Here is an 11814-nt window from a genome sequence, read left to right on the forward strand (position 1 = left end):
AGTGGAGGCAATGCATGGTTCTCAAGGCGTGTGTTATTAGGCTGTATGTGTTTTCTTGGAAGGAGACTTCATGAAAGAAAAAAGCTTTATAATTTACTGCAAGGAAAAAAAATAGAGTACATGTCATGCATAGCAAAGGATTTTACAAAGAAGGTATAAGTTGAGTGCCTCACTTATCTCAAGAATGCTTCAACATAATAAGTTGTGGGATCGTTAACACAAGCTACAATATAGATATAACACATGCATACAATCTCTGTGATCCATTCATATAGAAACTGCAAAAAAATTGTCTGTAAGTAAGGTAAATAGAAAGCAATGCCTCCTATGCCATAAATGGTTCTGCCTCATTCTTTGAGAGGTCACTGCTGAACAGCACGCATTCTTACACAGTTCAGATAATAAAATCTGTTATTCTTAATGTCAATACAAGAATTTCGAACCATCTTCCCATATTCAAAAAGACTGTTTTCTCAAATTAATCTGGGCAATTAGAAAAGTATTCGTTCTGAAACAGTAAGCAAAGTTACAAAACTGCACCAAGATAAATCTAACACATTCATAAATTACCATATTTTAATATGCATATGTTACTTGTACTATCCACGCAGGGCACATTTAGGTTATGTATTCAGGCTTTTCTTAAAAAAAGAATGCTATAGATTTTAATGCTTTTGCAAACACTCAATTTATATTAAAACAGGATATTCCTTCTTATTTGTGCAAATAATGTTTGTTTCTTTAGTATTGGTAAATCAATAGTTCTAAAATCCTTGAAGCGAATGAACTACAGGAAAGAAACAAATTATGTAACCAGCAGTTTACATATACCTAAACACAGCCAAACAGTGACAATATTATGAAAACCCTGTGCAGAACATGCGAATAGAGAATTGTAAAGCTGTGGCATTTCAGTTGTGCACATGCAAGTCCAGGCACACACAGGCGTAAGCACAAAAGACAAGAGCCCCATAAACAGCTACCAAAAATATACCCAACTGGCCTAATACTAGACATAACAGCTTGAGCACTCTATTAAAAAAAAAAAAAAAAGTCAGAAACTCACCAAATCTTGGTTTAAAAGCATGCTAGGTATCCAAGAGAGGAGCACTCTGAACAGTCATTACTTTCACATTTTGTCCCAGGACTTTAAAAAGTAAAGGCATAGTCTGCCAATGTGAGATGCCCCATCCAGCACAGACCACCCACAACTACTGATTTTCCCATCTGGTGAACAAAACAGACATCTCCCTAATTATTTTTAAAAAAGGTTTTTTTTCCTAACATACTTCCTTTATTTGTCTGTGACCTGGAACTTAATGGAAAACCTGGTAGATGCCAACCTCATTTCTTGTAATGAAGCATCTTATTTTCCCTACTTTAAGCCTGCTTATTTAAAGGCTGTTTAATAGAAAGTTATTGCCTTAGCCAATATTTGATAGGACCTAAAATACAAATAGTTTGAAATTAGAAACAACTTTATATCAAACCCTAAACATTCTAGTTAAATATTAACTGTTAAAAGTTCTTCCCTTAAATGAGTATATTAAAACAGAAAGCAATGAGGTTTACAGTCTCATATGCTGGGTTCCCATATTGCCAGTGTCAAAATTTATGCCTTTTTTCAGCAATATGGTTGCCATTGCCAGCACCACGCTTATAAATGCCAACTGTAATTAAAATCTGGCACCTTATACAAGCATTAAACATGATTAAAGATTAAAAAAAAATAAAAATAATAAAGTCCTTATTTTAAAATACTCCTTGCAGCATATGCAGGCTTAAAAAAAAAACACAAAAAAACACCCAAAAAACCCCCAAAAACTTCTTCTGCCAGTTTTAGAAACATCACAGGAAAAAAATAAAGGTCCAAGTGTCTGAAAATTGATCTGGAAAAACCTATATACTGTTCTGTTCTTCACAATCGGATGTGCATGAGGGAGAGATGGCAAATCTGGATTTTTTAGTTGAAAGGATGACAAAGAAATAGTGTATTTAAAAATCTACCTCTGGGCAGGACACACAGGGCAGGTAAAGCACAGCCTTACTCAGCACCCTTTACACTGGCTGTTATTGTTCAGTAAACACAGAAAGCCTCATTGCTGTCACGGTGAACGCCCAAGCAGGGTGATGGGCCCCAGAGAGCAGCTGCTGAGGAGGAGGGAGACAGCAGATCACATGGAGGGGAACAGAGGCCATGCTGCACCCTTAGCCTGTTCATGTTCACAGTTTTGGGGTTGTCAACACCATCACATCAGTTTTTCATCTGCTACGCACCCCTCATTGCTATATTCTTGTGCCTCTGGCAGTGGGCAGCAGGGTGGAGGGGTGGTTAATAAAATCCTTTTCTGGGCTTGTCAGTGAAAGATGTGATCAGCAAAAGGCTCCCAGAGGCTCAAGACTTGCAGATGAAACATACAGGACTACCTTGGGAAGTAACTGTGGGGAAAAGAGGGTGCTGGAGAAACAGGCCACTATACCCATCAAGATTTCCACTTATAAATTTCTTTTCTACTTACTAATGAGCTACTTCTAAGTTACATAGCTGTCTTATAGGGCTGCTGAAGACCACAGAACCACAGAACTGCTACGGTTGTAAAAGGCCTCTAAGATCACAGAGTCCAACTTCAATCCAGAAAAACATACCATGATTGTCCTGAAGTGCTACACCTGTGTGGTTTTTGAAAAACCTTCAGGGACAATGACTCCACCACCTCCCTGGGCATCCCATTCCAGTGCCCCAACTACTCTTTCAGTAAAGAATTCCTCCTAATATCTAATTGAAAACCTGCTTCGTGCAACTTCAGGCCCATTTCCTCAGTCCTATCATTACTTCCTTGAAGAAGAGGCAAACCACCCCTCACTACAACCTCCTTTTGGGTAGCTGTAGAGAGCAATCAGGGTTCCCTTAAGCCTCCTCCAAACTAAAGTCCAGTTCCTCAGATGATCCTCATAGGACTTGAAAGATGAGGAATCTTCTTCATGAGAGGTTTAAACCTAAATAAGGATACTCAGCAAGGTCAAGGCCAGACACACAGCAGTGGATGTACAAGAAGCACAGTGCTGGAGCACCCTGAGATTTGCTTCTTGGTCTGGCAGCACTACACCAAGCACTTGTTGCTGTGCTCCTAGTCATTCATCCCAGGTAGGAGGTAGAAAGAGCCATCTACCCATCTTGTCAAGTACACTGTTGCAGAAAGACCACCTCTCGAAAGCTCAGCACCACTCATGGACTTTGCATGTGGGTGAACAGATATAAAACCCCAGGCATGCTAACTGTTGCCCAAGTGATCTTTAAATGGTCAGCAACAGAAATGCTGTATTTCAAAAGCAGTGAGATGAAAGGTTATGAACTGGCATTTACAGGAACAGCTTTCAATGCGAGGAGCAATGGAGAGGAACCACATGGTGTCCATGTCAAACTTTGAGACACCAAGGACCCAATGGCAGCAAGATTTCAGCATCTTCATAGCAAGGGCACGATGACCGAGGCACTCTCCTTCCTGTCCTTCATATCTCATTCTGCAGTTGCCTGAAGCAACGTTTTTCTCATGATCCTACCAGCAGAAGTAGTAATTAAATTTCATTGTGGGGTGTCCCATATTACCAAATGTTTATGGGCAGGACTGAAAATTTTACCCTCCCATTTTTCTTGACATAACATTCTTGGCTGAATTTCCTTGGATCCTTATGTCAAGTTTGTGTTTATGTGCACTCACAGGTACCTCAGTTATTGATGACTTTCAGCGGGATGAAATGTTTTAAAGACGTTTTTTTTAAAAATAAGGGAATTAAACTACCAAGTGGGAAAGCTTGAGTTAAATAATTAATTTGACTCTTGTTTTCCCATTTAAATGTTTAGTTATTTTCTTGGAGAAAGGTTAATTCTCAGTTTGTAACCACTAAAGTATGTTGCTTTGTATCTTAAATGTAGATTTTACTCTAAATTTGGCACTTTCGTATTGCTAACCAGAAGGACAGAGTAGCTCCACTGATATATATTTAATATTTTCTATACCTCATTATACATTTTTCAGATTAATTTTACTGGTTTTGTTAGAAAATAATGTATGGCACAGTTTTTATTTACTAGCTGATCCCTTTGTGTTTACTTATGATTTCTTTGGATGCAAACTGGAATGCAACTTAAAATGCAACAACAGGGTTTATAAATAGCACTGTCTTAAACAAGCTAGAATTCTAAATAAAATTGTGATTTCATTTAAAACTTGATATATTAAAATAGCTCAGTATTAGTTCGCATTAGCACCAATTTAGTATTTAGTCACAATATCCTTCAATATTGTAGTATTAGAAAATCTAATCCTCTCATAATTAGCTTCTATTCACAAATTGGTAGAGAACAAGCTTTTCTGCTTCTTTCAACTCCCAATTGGTCAAGTTTGAATAAATTAGTCATTTAACTGAGCTAATTGAATATATTGAAGAAAATACTCTCTTGATACTTGCAGAAGAGACTAATGATCTCAAAAGCCAACTCAGTACTTCAAACACTTTGCATTTCCAGAGCGTATCAGCTGAATGGTCTGACCCACAGCCTGGAAGCATTGTTGTTATTCTGTTATTTTTTATGATTTAAGCAGATTACAGTAAGCTTAGGCCTTGGCATAATTTTAATAATGTGTTTTTCAGAAGAAACGCACTCAGCATAAATTCTGAAAACTGTTCTGTTATTTATTTCTTGATCATGAAGTTTTTACCATCTCATTGACTCGGTTCAGCTCTTTGCTCATCATTTAGTTCCAGACTTTTTTTTTTTAAATGAAGGAAGGTGCCAACATTACCATTATGAGTGGCAGAAAGCAGCAAGATCTACACCTCAAATGTTTATATTAAAAAATCCTGGACTTGCCCAAAGTAATAAAAATCTCCAGTGTCTTTCTCTTCTGAAGTACCTCCCTTTGTGGAGCAAAGATGTCCTGCAGCCAGCCCTCTCAATGCAGCAGACCCTGCAACAAATGAATCAGAGAAGCGATGAATATCTCGGACTCTGATGTCAAGGCCTCCAAACATCTTTGAGATCTACAGTACCAGAAAGGCCCAAATTCTTGATGGTTTCCCTAAAAGTTTACATTTGGGTTGAAGCCATTTAATTTTGCCATTACCATTGTGTTATGAATATGTGATTTTATAGTCATGGATTACAATAACAAACCTAAGCCATCACATCTTCATTTTTCTTTTTTAGATTCTGCCATTTGTTGGTTGTGTTTTAAAGCTAATAGATCATTTTCCAGGCAAAAGTGGTCAAAGCAAATAATGTCCCCACACACAGCTGCCCAAAGAAATGCATATAACTTTGATATTAATTTTTTGGTTTATTTTGTTCAGGAACATCAGTACTGAGTGTCAGCAGGATGACAGCTTGCTAATAGCATGATGATACTGACCTCAAAGAAAAAGTTGACTTAACAGGACTGTATCATTTCAGGTATACTCAAAGAAAATCTATCTTGACTGCATAAAGATAACTTCAGTTTTGTTTTACAAATTAAAAATCTGGAAATGTCAAATCAATATTCTCTCTCCAAACATGCCTTTGAGCAAGCACTGTTGTTTTGGTTTCGTGTGGGGGGTTTTGTTTTTTGTTTTTAATTTTTATTTTTAATATATAAAACAAGGGGTTTTTTTCCATTCTAAATGCTTCAACTTTCTGAACCTACACAAGCCTCCCCCTGTTTTAAGATTTCATATTGGAAAGAAAAAAAAATAGGAAACGCCACACCACATTTTGGTAATTTTCATTTCTTTCCTGCATGCCTCTGAGCACAGATCAGCATTAAGTGGGGCATGAGCTCCATGCAGAAATGGTGAGGAGGAAATACTGCTCAGGCTGTATTTGCCAGGAAAGGTGAAGTATGTGGGTGGAAAGGAGCCCCTTTGATTTTTAGCCCTTGAAGGCTCTGTAGTATCAAAAGCTCTGACACTGGGGTGATGGAAGTGACCCAGTGCAACCAGCCTTGCTGGGAAGAAAGAAACTTTTCCTCCTAAAATGAGACTCTTCCTCCTCATTTAGGAAAAGGGGGAAGAGACCAGTTCTACCTGCAATCTGTCTGTAGAGCACCATAGCCTCCATAAGATGGGCACTGTTTAGTACCCCTGAGCTGCATGTGCTGTGGAAGTCTGCAATTAAGTAGTGCAAACTACTGAGCAGACAGGACACAATTCAATTTTTCATTCCCACTTAAAGAAGTGTGTGTAGTTAAGGCATGATAAAAGTAAAGAAACACATGGCAGGAAAGGGACTCTTTGAGAGCACTATGGGTGAGAAAATGGAATTAACCAAGTCAAAACAAAAGGAGAGGGGGGAAAACCCCACAACACAAGAGAGAACCATTCTGCAGAAACACACTGGAAGAGATGGCAATTTTGGCATCTGTCTGCCTTTTGCAGAGCAGTGACTGGAACCACCAAAATCTGGCTGACTGGATTCCTAGTGCATGTGAATGTACCTTGTGCAACAGCCCTGCTGGGCTGACAGATATAAAAACACATGAAAGTGTTTAAGAGAATAAAGTCCAGAAAGAGATAACTATTCCCCTGGAAGTTGAGCTTTGTTGGCCCAACACCATTAACTTTCAGAACCTCATAGAGAAAGTAACTACAAAAGATTCCTGCAAAGACAAAACTGCAATCCAAGGAAAGGACCAACTCAGGAAAAAAACACCAGAATTACGCTTTCTGGTAGATGTGATACCTGAACAGGGCAGGTTAAACTAGATACAGTTTTCTTACTTCATCTTGAGGTAAACTCTCTTGCAACAGCCCACCACAGGAACTTAATCCTGGAGAATCAGAAACATAAGTCAAAAAGTGTAAGAAAACAAAACCTCTCATTAAAAAAGGTGATCGCACATTTTCATTATTTATGGGTACTGTGAGACACCCATCTCAAGAAGTAAGTAAGTCAAAGCATGGCACAGAAGGAACACGTGCTTTTTGGAAAATCATGTGCTACTTCTGCACCAAACCTCTGCTGAAGCACTGAAAGAGCTCTGCTGTGTGGGATTTGGGCACAGCTGGCACCTCAGGTAGAGGTGGTATCCAAAGCTGAGTTGTTCAATACAACGTTGTGTCTCTTTTCCTGTGAGTTAAGCTAGTATATGCTTTATTTCATGTTTTGAAATCTGGCTGCAGGAGAGAGAGACTCCAGAGCAGTAGTCCATGCTCTGAGCTCCCTCTTCCATTTGATTTTGGCAGGAAGTAACAACAGCAATTTTTTACTATTTAACAGATGTTTGCTGCTTATGGTGTAACCACCAGAAAGGTCAAAAACCATAATGTGCTTACAAATTAAACTGCCTTCTCATACTCACGATTATGACTTGCCTGCTCGAGGTTGAGACAGGGCTATGTAGAGAAAATTAAAATCTGAAGAAATCCTATTGTTATTTTCCATAGTTCACCTATTTCTCTAAACCCACGTGTTCCTTAGGAGAAACAGCAACACGTTAGTTGCCTGCTGCCCAAGTGAAACAGAAACACTACGTATTATATTACCTTATACCATAAACTTTGGTAATCAATATCTCCCTTCAGGAAAAACCCTACATGTTGCCCTCCACTTTTAACAGAACACAAGTTCAAACTGGCTGCCATTATTTTCAGGTTCTAAAACTTAAAAAACAAACAAACCTACAGAAGTTGAATTATGCACTGCTGCTAAGTTTGCCGTATGTGCTACAGGAGGATGGTTTGAAATATCTATGTTGGAGGTTCAACATTTAAACAAGCACACAAAAATAATAATAAAACCCAAACAAAAACTAAAACAAACAAAAAAGCCCCAACCAAATATAGGGAAAAAAGGAGACATAATTCTGAGACTGAATTTTCTATCTGCTGCGTGTCATTTCTCCTTGTTTAACTACCTGTCCACACTGAGAACATTGCAACCAGCCAAGAAAATAAGTGAATCATATTAGCAGGATAAATTTTGGGACACAAACCAGCAGGAGCCTTTTCTTTATGTTCTAAGCAGTAAAGCTGCTGAGGGGTGAGGCAGGAGCAGGCAGCAAAGCGAGGGGGTATGAGGGGAACTGGCCATTAACTTATCAACTCCAGGCCTTGGCTTTCTAATTGACAACCTCAGGGCTACTTTCATCACTTGTCGACTTCAAACCCACACTCAATTTTTCCTTTAGATAATGATGCAAGCATAACATAACGGTGTTTCTGACATATTGCAGTGTATAGGAGTAGGAAGATTTCCTCAGCAGCTGAGTTTAACAGGAAAGGAAAAAAAAGCAACTAAATGGTTTTCACATCTATCAACTTCTCGAAGAAAAAGGTAGTAGGAAAACAGAGTTTATACTTCCAGTACACTGAAGTCACTAGTAAGTAGTGATGCAACCCAAAGCATACTTGATATTTTAATGCTGTTACAGATTTAACAAAAAAATAAGCCAATAAAAAAAAAATATGGTGATGACATGTCAACTAGAAATTGTATCTTTCACAAAGAAAATATAGGAGCAACAGGAATGCTCCCACAGACGCATCTCTACAGAGAGCTGGAAAACCCTGACTCTTGTCCTCCTGCATCAGTGGATGCTGAAGGCAGCCAGATCATTTGAAAAGAGTAATGTACTCAGGTATGTTTATCACATTTTGACCATAAAGAAAAATAAAGAAATATTTTTTATCAGGCAACAGCATGTCCACAGGCAAACAAGCACCCAGCTCTAACATGAACAGTCAAATAATTGCCTTTTAATAGTAGATAATAAAGGTTTGAGTCCTACAGGTGACTCTGCAAAGGTTCCAGGACCATAGTAAACTCAGTGCAGTGTCTGGGGCCCTGAGCATGTCAATGTAGGAAACAAAGTCATATCAGAAAATGGAATAATATCAATACACTTCTGAAGTGCAGCTGCTTCTCTGGCTTCTATGAAATCAACAACAGTTTGGGTACAACATGTAGCCATTTGCTGCTGAAATCAGTGTGCATGAATATGCATGTATTGAACCAACAGAGAATAATAAAACAAAGACACTGCAGGCAGACTTGACATGCACTCAGCTCTTGTCTTCACTGGAATTTAGGCTCCAATGGTGCAAATTAGCACCCAAGGAACTTCAGTCATGGGATGTTAATGAGACCATGAACAGTTGGCTGGACTAGAAGAGTTCAGCACCAGCTATTTACGGTTATAAATACCAATACCTTATTTCCAGGAAGCAATTGCTATGTTTTGGTCAGAAACTTAAAAATTATTGCACTGACTGTCATTTGAGGAATAGCAGAGGAGCACGCAGGGAAAGCGGTACCTGCTCTGCAAATGAACACTGGACTCAGCAGTTCCTTGAGCTGCCACCATAGTAACTTTCAGGCTTTTTAGGTTCCTACAGCTGCACCATACTCTGTGTTTAGCAGATTCCATTGCCTGTCTAGAGCTGTAACAATCAGTTTCAAGAAGACTGGGTGTGTGGACATATCACACACTTGTTGAAGACCCCTCTATCACAAGCACGTGCCTGCTACTCCTCAAGCAATAAGGAGGCAAAAGCTCTCCCTACAAAATGCCTGGCCCACATAACAGGCAAAAGCCACTGGTTGCAAAATATTATTGAAAAGTCAGAAAAAACCCTATTTTATAGGCAGATAAACAGTTCAGCAAAACAGTGGCCTAGCATAGGAAAGACAGTAAGTCCAACAGCTTGACACTACAACTTTAAGTTCTTTACTTGGACTGTTGCCTAGGATGTTTTCAAGTTTTTTTGGATATGAGATATCAAGTCAAGAAGTGTAAAAAACTATTACATCAACTTCTAGAGGCAAGTGGTTTTCCCTTTTTTAAAAAACCTAATCCCCACCACCTTTGCAATTATGCCACTCCAAGGCTGCAGCCAGCAGTACAAACTGGTTCCCTTTCAGGGTGTGGAGTGTGTGTTTTACAAGCCTATTTTGCCCTCCTGCAGGCACTTTGAGCTTATAAATGACACCTTTCCAGTGTCCTGAATTATGAAGGGCAGCTAGTCCTGAATTCTCCCTGTCGCTTAATGATCTCACATAAAATGAGGTCCACAAAACTTTTATTACTGTTGCATTTCAAATTTGCAGGTGAAGAACCACCAGGGAAAGGATGCGGACATGTCTCTTGCTTTTGCTTTCCTATTTTTCCAGGTGCAACAAGTTTCCCACTTGGGCTTGAACAATTAGTTAACTCTCAAAGCGAAGCCTGATATAAATAAAAAGACTTCAGTATATTGCCCTGATAAGCACTGGGAAAATACAAGGGGAAACCACTTGAGAGCAACACACACTAATATCAAAACCAGATTATTAAAAAAAAGAGGTTAAAAAAATCTCTATCTACACATTTATTTTTCTTTTGTTTTCCACCTAATTTGATTCACTTATCACCACTAAGCATATTTGATACTCAAGAATTATACATACTATTTAATTAAAACATTAATTGGTTCTGCCCCTATTTTGGTAATAACATCCAACGTTTGGAACTCAGCAGTCCAAACAAAAATTCAAAAGAAAATATTAAAAAAAAACAACAACAAAAAAGATCTTGGTTGTTACAAATTACTTCTGCATTTATATAAAGATTTAACGATTCATAGTGTGCCAACTACAGTGCTAATGAGCTTTGGGTCGTATATTTCATTTTTGTTTGAATTTTTTTTTCCTCCTAAAAACAATTACTAGAGGCCATTCAAATGCCACTGTATAAACCAGGAAACCCAGTAAAACTGTAGGTAAAATTGGCATTTTGTTTCAAGTGCGGCTCAGAAAGTCCAGTTCATTTGTTGGTGAGCTGCATTTTTCAAATGCACTTGCATCTAAAGGAAGCTGAATATGATGCTTCTGAAAAAACAGGTCTCCAACATTCATCACTGAAAAACAAAAATTAAAGAGCATCACCTCACTGTTTAATTCCTGCCTTCAGAGGATAAACCATGTCGGCCTTCCTACTTCCTTCTCCATTTTCCAGTGAAAGGTAGATAAATTAGCAGAAATATAAGCTCTTCATTCTCAGCTCCTCTTTAGGGTACATGTGCCTATAGGAGCTTAAAAACCATCCTGGGGAGCATTATTAATCATGCTCTTAACAGCACAGAATTTTTAAAGCCTATTAAAACACCATCTAATCATAGCTGTGCAAGTCTTGCTTTTTTGCAACCCAGTTTCCAGAAACAAACAAAATATCAGTGACAACTATGCCTGATTTTCATTCACTGTTCAGTTACAGAGATCACCACTCACCTCAACCACTAACAAGATACTAAGCGTTATCTTCTACAACAAACCTGGCCATATACCACATAGAATCATGGAATGGTTTGGACTGGAAGGAATCTCTAAAGGTCAGCTAGTCCAACCCTCCTGCAATAAACAGGGACATCTTCAGATAGACAAACTACATCACATGTTGATGCTTCAGTCTGTTAAAAGTCCTACCTTGACTTTGCTTTGTCCAGCCCCTCCGTCTCTGCCTCTGGGCTTAAGAATACTTTCAGAAACTTAAAAATAATTCAAACTGCCTTTTCCACAGGTTGTAGCACTCCTGCCCGGCTGGTGCCCATTTAGACCACTGCGAGTCAAGTCACTATCAATCCCTTGGACTTCAGTCTTCCAAATAACACACGCCTTACTCCAAAGGCTTTCAGATGACTTTTAACTGAAAACATCCAGGATGTTGGTGTTTTCAGCAAATCATCATGGTTATTGCCCAGCGGCTGATAAGACTAAAGTTAATTAAAGTTGCCAGGAAATAGAAATATGTCTGTGGTGAGCTAGTCTTGTTATGCCCATGTTTGATACGTCCCCTCCTTTCT

The 11814-nt window shown here is 38.7% G+C and overlaps 1 protein-coding gene across 1 annotated transcript in view; it reads right to left on the minus strand.

The window, feature by feature from the left end:
* Positions 1-10937, minus strand: part of CLYBL (citrate lyase beta like) — a 165241-nt gene extending 154304 nt beyond the window's left edge. Inside the window, exons 1-2 of the mRNA XM_030458835.1 lie at positions 10906-10937; positions 4917-4970 (exon numbers count right to left, since the gene is read on the minus strand). Coding sequence (XP_030314695.1) covers positions 4917-4970; positions 10906-10937 — 86 coding nt within the window. The remainder of the gene's footprint in view (positions 1-4916; positions 4971-10905) is intronic.
* Between the last annotated feature and the right edge of the window lie 877 nt (positions 10938-11814).

Source organism: Calypte anna, chromosome 1 (genome assembly GCF_003957555.1).
Source record: "Calypte anna isolate BGI_N300 chromosome 1, bCalAnn1_v1.p, whole genome shotgun sequence".
NCBI lineage: Eukaryota > Metazoa > Chordata > Aves > Apodiformes > Trochilidae > Calypte > Calypte anna.